Consider the following 16,256-nt stretch of genomic DNA (forward strand, 5'->3'; position numbering starts at 1 on the left):
TCCATGCTATCAATATGCATGCGATGCTTTTCTCTCCTAACCATAAATTGCCGTTCACTACCCTATTTCTCCTTCTTTCTCCTCTTGTCTTCCCTTTTCCTTTTTCCGTTCTCCTTCTTTTTTATTTCTTTTCTCCTCTAATTATGTTTTCTTTTATCGATCTACCCATATCACTTCTCCCTCTTTCTTTTCTACCTTACTAACCTAATTATGCGAATGACCATGCTTTTCTTTTATTTTGAATTAAAAAACAATACTGATAGAGACAGATAAATCATAAAAAATATGATTAATAATTGATAAAATATATATTATGTTAATTACCAAAAATGTCAAATAATAGTGTAATATTGTAAAATTAAAAGTACATTTTAGAAAGATAGGAGACATTTTGGATCTTAAATAGTTAGTTGATGTAGTATTTTGTTTTTTAAATTTATCTCACTATTTCTCAATTTTAGTTAGTATAGTTCCTAATTTCCATAAAACTATTAAAAATAAATTTAAAAAATAATTTATTCACAAAAAAAATGGTGAGGAGAAACAAAGAATAAAATAAAAAAGAAAAAGAAGATGAAAAATGGAGCACAAGTAGAAAGAGAGGGAAGTTTAAAATTTTGAGATTTTTAAAATGGAGAGAAACATGAAAAAATTGGCGTGAGTTGAAATTTAAAAACAGAAGAAAGAAGAGAGAGAAAGTAAAATCTAGAATTTTAAATTATAAAGAATCATCCTTATCATCCCAAAAACGATGATATGTCAAAACAAGAATATAAGTGTGATAGATTTAAATTTAAATTTAAAATAGAAATAATAAACAAAAGTTATTAAAAAAAAAACCAATATTAATAACGATAACATAATAAATAAAACATTAAAACGTTTAGTTCGTGGTTGGCCTTCAACGACAGGGAACTAGTTCGTCTTCAATCCAATCTCCTTTTTTTCTTCTTTCCTTTATTTATTGTTTCTTTTACTCTTCATTTCCCCGTTTATGAAATTACCCATTTACCCTTCGTCCCTACCCTTTCTACCTCCACTCTCCAACATAAACCAGATCCATTTTCTGACTCTCTCCACGTTCCCCCTTTTTATTTAACTCAAACACTCACTTCGCTTTTTCCGATTCAACTCTAATAACCCTTTTCAACAAAAACCCCAATTTCCACAAACCCTAAATTCTCAATCTCAATCTTAATTTCAATATCCATAGATCCTCTTCTTCTTCTTCGTTTCTATCGAAATTTGTAATAGCTTCATCCGTTGACTACACTTGAGGTTTTTGGAATACCCATTTAAGAAAGTTCCGTTTTTGATTTCTGGGTCTTATTTTTTTCGCACCCTTAGGAATGTTGGGTACTAGCATCAACTTTTCGCGTGGTCGTGGTGAGGATCGGTTTTACAATCCGCCGCAAGCTCGCCGGTTGTTACACACGGCGGAGAATGAGAGGATTCGGAGAGCTCACAGCGATGTGACGGTCAGTCGGTCGGTGGTGAGAGAGAAATCGGTGGATTCGGTTGACAAGGAGAAGAAACGTGAGAGTAACCGGGTTGGGTCTGAAGAGACCAAGAAAGTAGCTGCTGTGAGTTCGTGTGAAACGGAGGTGAAGCGGTTGAGTAACTTGGAGAGGTTTTTGAAATCGGTTACACCGTCTGTGCATGCTCAGCATCTTTCGAAGGTTGTTCTTTTTTTCTATTTTAGTTACTAGAGCTTATTTAATGCTTTCTTATTAAAACTGTTTTTAGTTGATTTCGCATGTTTAATTGTTGGAATAACTGAAGTTTTGTTTTAATGTTTGTGTTTTTGTTTGTGACCGATGCATTGAATGAGGGAGGAAAACACTAAGCACATGGATAATGAATTTTAATAAATTAATACTATGACATAAAGTTAAGCTTTCTGTTAGGGTGTAATGGCAACACATGGCTTTGAGAAATCAATGAATGAATAACAGTTATGGCTCTGGTTCATCATCTGGCAGCTCCTATATGTAGAGTCAAATCGGTTTTCATCGGTTGTAACGGTTATCTATTCGATAAATCTTCGAGTCAGGCTGCGACTGGTCAAACAAAGCCAGTTTTTACTTATGTGCGAGAAATAGAAAGTATATATAGTGCAGTTCTTATGGAAGATAATCATATTTAATACATTATTAAATGTTATGTTGTTAATTAAAAGTTTTAAAATGCCAGTGATATTTGCCTAAAGTTTTTTTTGTAAAATCAATCAAATTAAATACTATAACAACACAATACAAGTAAAGTAAGCACTAGTTTACTTGATTATTATTGTGATGTTTTTGTCTGCATTTTAATAGGAGTCCAAAAGGCAATTTTTGATAGAGAATATTAATGACATCTATGAGTTTCTTTAATAGAAAATGTGATTAGGGAATTGTATGGTAGATAGATGTGAAGATTTGTTGTTCTTTTTTTGATTGTAAGTTGGATACTGCAGAGGAACACGAGAGGCTTTAGGACGTGCAGTGAGGAGGTTCCACCTTACTTTGTTCTTGGTGATTTATGGGAATCATTCAGGGAGTGGAGTGCTTATGGGGCTGGAGTACCGCTTGTATTAAATGATAAAGATAGTGTTGTTCAATACTATGTTCCTTATCTTTCTGGGATTCAAATTTATGCCCAGACTGCCAAGCCACATGTAAAGTCAAGGTATATTGCTTACTCTGGCTCTGTTTGGAAGATTGATTTTGGTGAATATTCATTCTAAGGAGCAACCCATAATACCATATTAATAATTATTGTTTTGTTCTGTCACAGGCAACTAGGTGAGGATAGTGACAGTGATTTCAGGGACTCAAGTAGTGATGGTAGCAGTGATTGTGAACCTGCTAGAGGATATAGGGAACAAAGGAATCTTCCCCATCTCTCGGATGACTTATTATCTCATTGGATGGGTGGGTTATCTGTGAGAAATCAGCATACTCTTCCGCAAGATGGCTTTTCTAGTGATGACGGTGAATCTGTCAATTCTCAGGGCTACTTGCTATTTGAGTATCTTGAACGGGACACTCCTTATGGCCGCGAACCTTTGGCTGATAAGGTGTGATAACTTGCTGACTCTATATTGCCAAATCCATGGCTGTTTGTTTAGCTTTTGATTAATTTCCATTTTTTTGGTGGATAGATGATGGACCTTGCTTTTCGTTTCCCTCAACTGCTGACACTTAGAAGTTGTGATATACTATCATCAAGTTGGATATCTGTAGCATGGTATTTTTCTTTATTCATGTACTTTAACATTCTACTTAAACATATGCACATGGGACTGACCTGGTTCTATATTCGGTTTGTAGGTATCCTATATACCGAATCCCAATGGGTCAGACATTAAAAGATCTTGATGCGTGCTTTCTGACATACCATTCTCTTTCTACACCTGTGGGAGGTAGGATGGATTTTCCTTCGTTTTAGGTGTTTGATTTTGCTTTATAACATCGTTTGAGAAATGATGATAACAGAGCCGTCTATTACTTTACAATTTACACGAGTATTTTTTATTTAAATGAATGAATTTCTTACTTCGATTGGCATTTTGTATTAGGCTTTTAGCGATAAGGCTCAGTATGATAGACAACTTAATTAAGCACTTATAGCAGAAACACTTGTGTATAAGCTAGATCAACAACGATTAGCTTATTTTGATACTTACTTAATGTCACAATGTGTCATCTTTGCTTTCGGTAGCAAGTTATTGGCCAAGGTGACCTCTTTTTAATTTTGAATCATAAATGTTATCAAAAGTTTTGTAAATCGTGATGTTTTTTCCACATGTTTACAATTATGAAAATCAGAATTTCATTTTCCAATACCCCATTGTGTTGACTGTTCTTTCTCATCTACCATAAAGACTTGTTGTGTTCTATCATGGCTGATGTTTCTATTTAAGCTTACACTGCCAGCTATAAGTGCTTAATTTATTTCCATGGTTAAATCATTGCAAGATGCTACAATTGTATGTGATGATAACCAGTTGTCTAATTCATGTTTTGCTTCAATTGCCTTAATGGAACAAATATTATTCTCCTTTTCAGGTTCACAAAGAGTGCAGCCTCCTGTACCATCACATCCAACTGAGATGGATGGTGTCCCAAAAATATCTTTACCTGTTTTTGGTCTCGCCTCATACAAGTTCAAGGGACCCCTGTGGACTCCAAGTGGTGGATACGAGCGCCAGTTATCCAACTCTCTTTTACAGAATGCTGATAAATGGTTAAGACTGCTTCAGGTCAGTCACCCAGATTTCCTGTTTTTCAGCCGTTGATTGCGTGAACACGGTTCACGCATGTAACTGCTTAAGAATTGGTCCTGCATCCTCCCCCGGCCCAATTCTTAGATGTTGTACTTTATGAAATCAGAATTAATCACCTTTTTGACATGAAGGAAAAAAGAAAAGGTATAAAAGATGTTAAGCTCTCTCCTCTGTAACTTTCTGCTGTAATAAGCAAAAGAATCAGAAAGAGTAAAAGTCGAAATAAAAGAAGCAAAGCTCTAGACAAGCAGCGGTTTGTAAGGGTGTTTCAGAATGTGTTGTTGATGGTGGATGTACAAATTTAAGAGAAGCTTCACGAGTGGTGGCTGATGTTTGTTGTGAGGTTGTTTTGTTTTGCTAACATCGACGAGCCCTACATCGATTGTTTCTTCTTTTCTAAATATATCTATGTCGGTATGGTTTTGTTGAACAGAACAGGCTGCTTTTTTATGTCCTGATGATCACCATTATAGGGAGGATCTTTAAATATGTTGGGGTAATTTTACTCTAATGCATATGGTGTTGCTGTTAAGTGTTATGTAACTCATGCTTTGAATTGCCCCAAATTTGTATCTGAATTACCATAGTTATGTTTTGTTAGCTGCAATACTAGTAGAATTTTTTGGTTGAGTTTTGATATCAATTGAGGGAAAATAAATTCAAATTATAATTATAAAATGTTATAATAGACATACTATGTAATGATAAATTATTAAATGGATTTAATGCTGTCACAATATCTCGTGATGTAGTATTGGATTTTTGTATGATAAATCAAGTTTTTCCTCAATTATTTTCTATTCTGTCAACAAGGTCTAGATGGAGACTTTTCACCATATTCATGGCATATACCTCTAAATTCGTGATTCCTTTAGGCTATGTTTGGGAGTTTGGAGGGGAAGGGAGGGGAGGACTTTGGAAAATAGGAGGAATTGGGTGAAAATGATAAATAGATTTTGGGTAGGAGGATTTTGGAGGGTTTGAGTTTATTTATAACACCAAAAACTCCATAAAATGAGGGAACTCAAAAATTGTATTGAAGGAGGGTTTTGAAGGGCTTACATAAATTTTCGATATATCTTTTAGGTTGTTATACTATTTTGAAAATTAAAAATTTAGTAATGATAATAACTCTTTTATCATTCTAAACAAATTTATTTTTTCAAAAAATATCAAATATTTTCCTACATTTTTTTAAAATTTTGTTTTTGGAAGCCTCCCCTCCCCTCCAAAATCCCAAACATAGCCTTTATTGACTTGTTTGACACATAATATCTACAATTGAGGGAGGCTGTGTTTCTCATATGCTTGAGGGAGGCTGCTATGAGTGTTTCTCATATGCTTGTGGTCATATTTTTTATTCTTGTGTGCAAGTTACTTGTTTTTTTATTAATGGGAAGAGTACAAGAAAACAAAAGGAACTACAATCTTAAAAACCAACAACTCTTAGAACATACACCTCAAATAACTCCAAAAATTTATAAATTGAGAAGATAAATTTCCAACGGGGTATAAAGTCCACAATGCATTTTAATGGATATAATGGTTTGCTTACAAACTTGAAAGTCTATTTCTAGTTAGAAAAGAAAAAAAAAATCAGTATTTCACTAACTGACTAATGTAAATAAAACAAAAACATAATAGTGTCCCTTTCAAATTTGAAATGGAGAAAAAACAAACCAAAAATGTATCAAAATTTTCTGCAGACTTATAATTCTACTACTTTACTGTCAACTTTTTTCTACAACTAGTTCATTCATACTTTCTTCTACAACTAGTTCATTCATCTTTCTGTCAATTGTCTCGGAACAAATCTGATGCATCAATCCATAAAAAGACACCAATTCTGTTAACTGTTCCACTGACATATTTGACATCATGTTCCTAGCAGCTTTCTCCCTCATCTGATTCATTTTCATTTTTTGTGCATAACTCGAACCGTTTCTATATGTTGCCCCAACCTGCTTTAGCCTATTCTCCTGCTGCAAACTCAGTGCTGTACTTGCCTGTAAAACCAAACATTATCACAAAGATAAATTGAGTTTATACTAGCTAGTCTCTAAAGTATATAAAATTTGGCAATACAGTCCGTGGTACTGGTAGTAAGATGTTACGAACCGACATGACGAGTTTTGTTATACTTTAGCGACATAATCCATGTAAAGAGTAGAGCTTTTGAGTAACCTGTAGAAAGTCTGCTCCTGGTTTAAGTTCAGAACTTTGGCTTACATCGACATGAGAATCGGACTTATACATGTCTCTAGCGACTGAAAAACTTTTCACAATCTGTTTTCTCTTTTGCTCAAGTTCCTCGTTTAGCTTCGGAGACTTGGGGACAAGTATTGAGCTGCTAAGTTTTTTCTCATAAGCTACTACAGCTTTTGCAAACTCCTATTTCACAAACAGCAACAGAAATCCTTCAATTTTATTTCTTATAGAAATTCCACATGCATTGCGAAAAGTGTAAGAACAAAAAGTGTATATACCTGATAAGCCATACTGCATCCAGGATAATCAAATTCATCACTGTCATGGTTCCTCATTCTCTCTGGATGAAACTGAAGTCCCATGATAAACTTTCCATCTTCAGGACTATAATTATCAGGATCATAAAATCCTTCAATCAAACCATCTGGAGCAAATGCCATTGGAACAAATCTTTCTGCCAGTCGCTTAACACCTTGGTGGTGGTAACTATTCACCATGATCTCCATTTTCTCATCCACAAAAGAATCTTTAAACCAATCATGCAAAGGGGTGTTCTCGATAACATTTATCGAATGCCGATGTCCATCATAATTTAGATAGTCCATGTGAACCACTCTTTGAAACTCATGGTTTTTGTCCCCTATCTCTCTTTCTATATCTTGGTAAAGTGTGCCTCCACATGAAACATTAAGGATTTGAGACCCTCTGCATATACCCAAATAAGGTATATTTCTTTCAAGACAGAGTTTTGCAAGCCTTAGCTCAATGGAGTCTTTCTCTTTATCAATGGCAGCATCACTCGGGTGAAGCTCCCTTATAGCTTCAAGCTCTTCAGGTGTAAGTCCACAAAGTTCAGGATCATCATAATGAGAGGGATCAATGTCCTCACCTTCACAAAGAAGAACACCATGGATAGGCTCAAAGCTTTCTAAGAGAGTGTGAATTCCACTGACTCTAGGGACAATGATCGGAACAGCTCCATATCTTACAATCAGATCAAGATGATACTCACCTGTTCAATTCAGTGTACTATACTAGTTAGAATTTATTCAATACAACAATTGTTTTTTTAGTAAACCATATATCTCTGCGTAACTAAAGAGAGTAATCCAGATGATGGTTAAGCCGGGAGAAATCTCTTATATAATATTTAAGAAGTAGTTACGTAATGTCTTTATGACACAAAAATTAAAAGTATAAAACGTTACATTTGACAAATTCATTCATATATTAGTAACAAGAAAGTACATGCATGACCTAGCAGGTACAAAATTGAACCAATAACTACAAAATAAAGTGAGTAAGAAATCTTACCAACAAAATCTACAAATTTGTTCTTGCGAATAGTACGTCGAGAAACGATGAGAACCCTTGGCAAAAGCAATGACAGATCAGAGGTAGCCATGGCAATTGAGTTTGAGATTCGATGCACAAAAACAACAACAACGTGGAAACTGTGATTTTTTGTTTAATCAAATTAAGAGAAATTGAAAAATCTCATGTATATAGAAAAAGAGAAAAATCAGAAGGGAAATTTCAAATAAGGTAAAAAAAATAATGATATTAATTGCACAATATCTGAAAAATCAGTGATAGATAGAACATTTAGAATTGATTTTCTTTTTCAAAATGGATTTACGCGCAATTTGTTCTTAAGTATAACAATCTAAGAGGAGTAACGTTTGTGTGTTAATTGAGATTGAGGAATGCGATTGCTAATGGTTCATTGTTGTGTTTTTGTGATTGTGTATTCCTAAAATGTAAATGGATCTTAGCTGAATTTATTTTCTGTTTTTCAATTGCAATTGTTATGATTTGGTATGAAAATATTTCGTGTCAAGATACGAAAATGAAGGATCAGTCAATTACTAAATGACCACAAAGGATGGGATGATTAAACCTAAAGATTTATCTATTTTTTACAATATCAGTGTGCATCCTTAATTCTCATTTATTGTTTTTAATGTGTAAATGAATATTTACTATTTACTATAATATTTTATTTTCTTTCAATTTGATTTAATTTTAGAAAAAAAAAATTAGATACAATTTCTAAGGTGAGTTTCTTACTATTTTCCAATTAAATATGACTAGTATAGTTTTTTAATATCTATCATTTTTTTTTTTGATAACAAGGAGGGCCTAACCCCAAAGAAAAAAGAAACTACAGAAACACTCCTCCTATAACTAACACCAGCTTTATCCCTTTCTATAACTCTCCTAACACAATCAGGAGCTACACTAAAGAAGAAAGTTCCACCATGCAAACTCTGTCGTTTAAAGAGTGAAAATAGAAAAAAATTGTATATGTATAGAAAGAAATTATACACTTATAATATTTTCATTGAAAAATAATAAGAATCACACTTAAAATTGTATTTAAGTTTTTTTCTTTACAAAAAAGAAATTAGTTCCCATAAAAAAATTTGGTTATTATTTTAAAAAGCACTTATGAAATACCTACAAGAAATAACATCATGGTTACATTTTATTGAACAACTGTGTAAATGTAATGTGGATATTCATTAATTCTTAATTTTAATTTTTAAAATAAAAAAAAAAATCATATTTATGAGTTCATTCGGGTGTGTTTGTTTCAATTTAAAAATAACATTTCTTAAAATTCTATTCCATTTCCATCATTATTATTATTATTTGGAATAATATTTTTATTCAAGTGTTTGGCAAAAACTAAAAAGTTAATAATCTTTATTTAGTTTAAAAATTATAAAAAATTAAATAAATAAATATGTGACTAGTTGTGAGGAGTTATAATTATTCTCATGGAAATATTTGATTCTTACCCTTTAAACTTTGGAATAAAAATAAAAGAATCATATATAAATAAAGTTTATGAGAATAAAATATGCCTCAAAATAATTCTTTTAAAATTAAATCAAACATGAGAATATTATATTCCCATAACCATATTTTCGAAAATATTTTTCACAACCTTGAAACAAACACATTCTCATTCATTTCTTAAATTTATTCAATTTTTCGTAGTTCAAAATAATAAAGAATTAAGAATGAAAAAATTCTATTCATTTTTACGATAAAGATGAAAAATGTTCTAGTATATTTACAAAGGGATAAAGATGAAAAATGTTCTAGTATATTTAAAAAGGGCCCCAGAAAGGCCTTGCAGGAAGTTGTCCAATGATAGACGGTGTGATATATCATCCTCGTTAGTTTCTTATTTGCCTTTTTATTAAAACACTTGTTGATTTATTAAAACAACGGTAGTGGCATATCCCTACCTATAACGGTATAAGAGAGAAAGTCAAAAAAAGAGTCATGTTCTTTAGAGTAATAAGAGAAATAACTATCAATTTTCTATGCTCCTATGAGAGAAAATGTTATTACTGTTTTTTTGGAGCCTAAGACCCAGCCTCAAGAGATTCTTATAAATACTTCAACCCTAAGGTTCAGAAGGAATTCAATTTACTCTGAAAACATCATATACAAAATTTCTCATCATCGTTATGAGAGCTTGCTCTAACATCACAATAACCTTAAAGTCCTCTAGCAACCATACACAATTAAGGATTGTCGCTCATTATATTATTAACAATACAATTAGCGTCTGTCATGGAGTCTGGTAAAACGAACTTGGGCCACCAGTACATTAGACAGACATAATGCTAGTCACATCTTCCACCCATATTCAACATGGTAAACAAGAAAGTAGTAACTCTGACCAACACTAGTACAACGGAAGAATATGGCAGAGTTGCCCTACCATGGACGACTTACGTCATTAGAGTAAAATATTGAAGGACAACGTCCTTCACTTCCAGCAGCGTCAGCAGGAGGCTGAACCTCTTGAGAAGACTGAAATTCTAGACCCAACCTCTCTCTAATGTGATTTGGGAGCGCCAGTGCTAGAGAATTTCAAGTTGCCTTCATTGGCCAAGTTTGATGGGCACAACAACCCATATGAGCATGTCATATATGTCAACACGCAGATGGAAATTGATGGAGCCTCTTGTGGATTAAGAATGCGCAGCGAGACTTGGGTCGAGGAAGAGGAAGGGGTCAGTAATGACATTTTTTTATCAGTTCAGCGAGATGGAAGGGGTCACCATTGGCGTTAGCTTCATTGTTGTTGTTGGCCATGATGATCGGTAGATTGATTGAAATTGCTTTGATCTTGTGCTAAGAGAAGACGAGGGAGCAAATAGTTTCCCATTGACGACGCCACTAATCTTACTTAATTAGAATGAATTTTCTTGGCCTGCAACTTGTTAAACTTCAGAGGATGGGGGATGTATCTACAAGGTACTCTGATGTCAAAGTGAGAACGATATAAAAATGAAGGATATAAAAAATAAAATATGAAAAAATTGAGCTCTAAATTTACATAAATAAATATAGAGAGATGAACGAATTTTTGTATTATTTGAACTTTAGTTATGTTGCTATGCCTGTTTTCATCTTTCTCTTGATTGTTTTATTTTCCATTATTCAACCACTAGCGTCTAGACGAGCACTCACGTGCTTGTATGTCCTATTTTTAGTCCCTCCCGTTAAATTTCACTAACGGATGCTTACGTGGCACGCCACGTGTAACGCCACGTCAATTAAAGTCAATACTAATTAAAAATAGATAGATTGCGGGGGTTTTAAACCCCCTTTAAATAACTTAAAAAACCAAAAAATTTCAGAAGCAATTTTAAAACTTATTTTCATTTTCAAAAAGCATCACCAAATAATTTTTTCTCGTAATTGTGAGCGTGAACTATTATTACTACCAATTCGGGTTGTTATCAATGGTGACAACTGTCGCGGGTCAAAAAATCATCGCCACGAAATTGTATCAAACAGAGTCGCCACCAATTTTTATTTATTCCAATGGGAAAGGGAAAATATTGATAAAACCCACAAATGAAATGAAATGGACAAAGATGGTCATCGCAACCAAATTTGGGTTCGGGAGTCGGTTAAGCAAGGGGAAGGTATTAGCACCCCTTACCTCCATCGTACTCGATGGGACCCATTTAGTTAATCTTGTGATTGATTGTTAGCTTATTATCTACTTGCGTTCTAATTATTATATGGACAAGAAAGAAACGGAATTTGGGTTTTTTATTATTATGCTCGCCAAGATATTTGAATCTTGTGCCTACGTATTCCCTCGTGCAATGGGAAATTCAGAGCGTTCGTAGTTCATGGCTACGAAATTATATTTTTTTTGTTAGTGTGCTCGCCAAGACATTCGTATCTTGTGCCTACGTATTCCCTAGTGCAATGGGAAAGTCAGAGCAATCGTAGTTCGGGCTAACTACGAAATGTTTGGTTGATTTTAGCGAGAGGTACTCGATCGCATTCAAACAATACTATGCGCACATGGAGAAGAGATTGTTTGCATCACTACAAGAATGGATAACTAAATCAAGAGTGAGACGAGATTTTGGCCATCATCGCATTCGAGTGGAAAACATTCAATCGTCGCATGTGGAAGTATAATTGCATTTGAATTTGACTAAGTGTCTCGTTTATAAAAAGGGTTTTAAAATTAAAAGGTGTGAGTAAATTAAAAGTTTGTTTGTTAAGAGAAATCAAACATTCAAACAAAGGCTTAACGGCCATCGCCTAAATGCTTGAAAGAGAAAATTGTACAAGTACGTACAACCCTCTCGTAGGTGATGAAGATGATTTGATGAGTTGAAAGACATTTAATTGGATCCAAGTATTTAAACAAAAGCTTAACGGCCATCGCTTAAGATACTTGAAAGAGTGTTTGTTAAATTGATTTTTATAAAGTCTTTAATGGAGTTTAAACATCCAAACAAAGGCTTAACGGCCATCGCCTAAATGTTTAAAGAACAACTTGTACAAGTACGTACAAACCCTTCTTTCCATTATAGATAAAATGATTTGAATGTTAAAAGAAAGCATTTTTGTTAGAAAGGTGAACTAAATCGAGTTTGAATGAGTCTTTAATGGAGTCTAAACATCCAGACAAAGGCTTAACGGCCATCGCCTAAATGTTTAAGAACAATTTGTATAGGTACGTACAAACCCTTCTTCTCCAATTAAAACTCAAAACTCGATTCGATTATTTAAAATATATTTTTGTATCATTTTGAAATGTCTTAATAAATATTAAACCTACGTCTAAATCAAGAAAATATTAATAGTCTATTTTGTAAAAAAAGAATGTATACATTAGTATTTAAACTACTTCTAAATTTCTTCTTTTAAAAAAAAGTTAAATAGTCTTATTCCTAAAAGAAAGCCCAATATATTGAAATAAAGAAAATGCAATCTAATGATGGGCCAGGAGGGTGTAAAATCGGGTAAGCAGTGAGGCCCAACAGCAAAATTAAAATAAAATTCACAAAAAAACAAAGGGGCCGGTTCGGGTCAAGCCCAGACCCGGTAACTCCCTCTTTCTGGATCAAACCAGGTTAGGAAACGAAACCCTGAATCACATTTCTTCAGCGCCTCTCTCTTTCGCGTTTCACGCTCGCATCAATTCAATGAACAAACAAAACAACAACACAAATAAACTCACATCCTCTCAATCTTTCGTTTCACTCTGCAATCTCTCTCGCGACTTCGAAATGCAAATAACAACATCAAAACAAAACAATCCACATCAATACCTTTAACCCCACAAAAAAACCTAAACCCAACATCGCTTCACTATGATTCAAGTTTACGTGATTACAAGATTCAAGTAGGAATTTAACAAAGTCAACCGACAAACCAAGTGATTGAAAACTTCAGGTATGCTCTGGGCTCCGCTCTTGCCTCTTCTCCGATCTATGCTTGAGCTTCTGCGATTTGAGTTGGTTGATGGTGGGGATGTGTGTTGCGGTTTTGGGTATGAATGGTGGTTGTTTGTTGTTGATGTGCTACGGTTGTGTTGTTTGATGAAAATCAATTTGTTTAACAGGGTGTGTGTTTATGGTGAGGATGAATGAAGAGGTCTGTGAGATTAAGAATGAAGGTGTGGGTTTGGTTTAACAGAGTAATGGTTGGTTGATGAGTATGGTATGAGGTTGAAGATGGTTTTGAAGGGATCGAAGGGAGAGTGAAGATTATGAGGTTTAAACTCAGTAGAGTTTTTTTTGTGTTCTTCTGTGAATTTTTGTGGTGGATTTTTCGTGGCTGCCCCCTTTTTTTTCGTTGAACTGTGGCCTCCTCTTCTGGCTTGTGTTGAGTCTGTTTTTATAGCTGAGATTAGGGTTTGAATCTGAATTTTGAGATGAAAATTGGGGGGAAAATTGAATAGTTTTTGAACAATTGTGGTAACTGTTTTGGTCCTTTTTGTTATGCAGGTTTGTTGTTTCAATTTGATGCAAGATTTGGCTTGTTTTGAAGCTTGTCTTGGAGTGACAGTGCAGCAGGAAATTTGGACAGAAGTGGACTGGTTTTGGAGCAGCAAGGTGCAGGGTCAGTAGGCATGCTGTGTGCAGTTGTATGGAGCAGAGTTGTGGAGCAGAACATGAAGACAAACTGTAGGCGTGGGATAGCAGGATGCAAGATGAAGACAAATTTTTTGTTGTTTATTTTCTGTACTATTTTTTTTGTGTAAAGTGGGCTTCTAACCAAATGGGCCTAGACTAATAAAAAATCTCTCTTTTTTGTTATATACTCTTTGATTATTAAATAAAAATCTAAACCTAAAATAAAATAATAACAAAAATTAATCTATAATTATCTAAAATCTATGGAATCTAAAAATAAAAATTCGAAAAATGGTAACTCGAATAAAATATGCAAAGATGTGAAAATGCAAGCTATTTTTATCGACTTTATCAAAAGTCTATTTTTTCAAAATATGCAACGATGCGACGATTTGAATGCAAACGAATTACGAATGCAACACGATCTTATGAATGAAATATGCGGGTCAAAAATTGGGGTGCGACAGATGCCCCTATTTAAGTTTCTTCCATCGAAGATGTGTAGAGACTTAAATACAAAGTACACAATTTTTGTCCTAAGATGAAGCGACAATGCTTATGACATGAATGCAATGGACACCTTTTTTGATGCAATATGATATGAGACATTCTTAAATCTCTGTGGGGAATAAAAAATTTGAAACATGCAATCACATCAAAGGTAATCAGGAGTAAAACTTGAATGAAATCAGAGAGGAAAGATAATCAACAAAGATAATCAGGGTAAAGCCTATTTGAACTTCGGGAAAAGAATATATGAGATGCCCAAGATAAAACATGAACGAAGTTGTATTAAATGATAATCAAAGTAAAACATGATCGAGGAATATCAACAGACAATCAAGGTAAAACATTGATTGGACAACACCGAGGACAATCAAGGTAAAACATGATCAGGCTTTTGATAAGGAAATATTAGAGACATTCAAGATAAATCATGGATGAGACATTATCGAAGGACAATCAAGGTAAAACATGATTGAAGAACAACAAGATAAAACATGACTGAAGAACATCAAGATAAAATATGATCAAAGACAACCAAGATAAAACATGACTGACTCAAATGTTTGATAGCAACCAAGATAAAACATGATCGAAGACAACCAAGATAAAACATGACTGAAGACAACCAAGATAAAACATGACTGACTCGAGTGTTAGATAGCAACCAAGATAAAACATGATCGAAGACAACCAAGATAAAACATGACTGACTCAGGTGTTATATGGGAATCAAGATAAAACATGATTGAAGACAACCAAGATAAAACATGACTGAAGATCATCAAGATAAAACATGACTGAAGACAATCAAGATAAACATGATTGAAGAATATCAAGATAAAACATGACTGAAGAACATCAAGATAAAACATGTCTGAAGACAACCAAGATAAAACATGATTGACGGGCATCATGATAAAACATGATTGACGAGCATCAAGATAAAACATGACTGAAAAACATCAAGATAACATGACTGAAGACAACCAAGATAAAACATGACTGACTCAAGTGTTAGATGGGAATCAAGATAAAACATGACTGCAGACAACCAAGATAAAACATGACAGAAGATCATCAAGATAAAACATGATTGAAGAACATCAAGATAAAACATGAATGAAGACAACCAAGATAAAGCATGACTGGCTCAAGTGTTGAAGGAGAATCAAGATAAAACATGATCGAACCAACGAAGGCAATCGAGATAAAACATGATAAACAATATCAAGGTAAAACATGATCGAAGAACATTAAGATAAAACATGAGTGAAGCAACAAAGGCAATCGAGGTAAAACATGATTGGACTTTTTAAAAAAGAAAATATCAGAGGCATTCAAGATAAAACATGAATGAAGACAGAAAATTGACAAATGCCAAATAAGTTGGATTTAGACCATAAAGTAATATGTTACAGACATGAGGTAGTTCACATGGATATGCATGGTATATGAATTTTTCTATGCATGATGTATGAATGGTCAATGCAATGCAATTGGTTATGACAACTAAGGTAGGCTCATTTATGAGGGTAGGTTGGGATTTTGATTCCTCAACACAAGAACATTGCCAACTCTGTTATGTCACACTGATGATCCTTTTGGAAAAGACTGATAAACTGCTTGGGGATCGTTGAAGAAAACTGCCCCTGATTGACTGATTGTTATCTGATCGTTGCTTCAGTACTTGAATGTCGAGAACATATGCCCCAGTATAAGTCTTGAACAACAGGATCTTGAAGTAACGTGCCCCTGATAGGATCACTGATTAAGTTTCTCGACTGTTTGAACTTCCTTGAAAGATAAGAACTTGCAAATAAAATGTTCATTCAAAAATGCTAATTTTAATACAA

General features: G+C 33.9%; 2 protein-coding genes across 2 annotated transcripts; one reads left to right on the forward strand and one right to left on the reverse strand.

Moving 5' to 3' along the window:
• The first annotated feature begins 908 nt into the window (after nt 1-908).
• LOC131642985 (uncharacterized) lies at nt 909-4,900 on the forward strand. Its single transcript, XM_058913133.1, has 6 exons — nt 909-1,679; nt 2,459-2,670; nt 2,779-3,061; nt 3,146-3,231; nt 3,315-3,406; nt 4,053-4,900. Exons 1-6 carry the CDS (start codon nt 1,350-1,352, stop codon nt 4,280-4,282), a joined length of 1,233 nt encoding a protein of 410 aa, XP_058769116.1. The 5' UTR covers nt 909-1,349; the 3' UTR covers nt 4,283-4,900.
• Nucleotides 4,901-6,000: 1,100 nt separating this feature from the next.
• LOC131646776 (putative glutamine amidotransferase GAT1_2.1) lies at nt 6,001-7,883 on the reverse strand. The gene is made up of 4 exons (XM_058916744.1): nt 7,793-7,883; nt 6,757-7,490; nt 6,455-6,661; nt 6,001-6,276 (listed from the first exon to the last, which is right to left on the reverse strand). Exons 1-4 carry the CDS (start codon nt 7,881-7,883, stop codon nt 6,001-6,003), a joined length of 1,308 nt encoding a protein of 435 aa, XP_058772727.1.
• Nucleotides 7,884-16,256: the final 8,373 nt, after the last annotated feature.

The sequence above is a fragment of the Vicia villosa genome, linkage group LG1 (assembly GCF_029867415.1).
Source record: "Vicia villosa cultivar HV-30 ecotype Madison, WI linkage group LG1, Vvil1.0, whole genome shotgun sequence".
NCBI classification, from domain to species: Eukaryota; Viridiplantae; Streptophyta; class Magnoliopsida; order Fabales; family Fabaceae; genus Vicia; species Vicia villosa.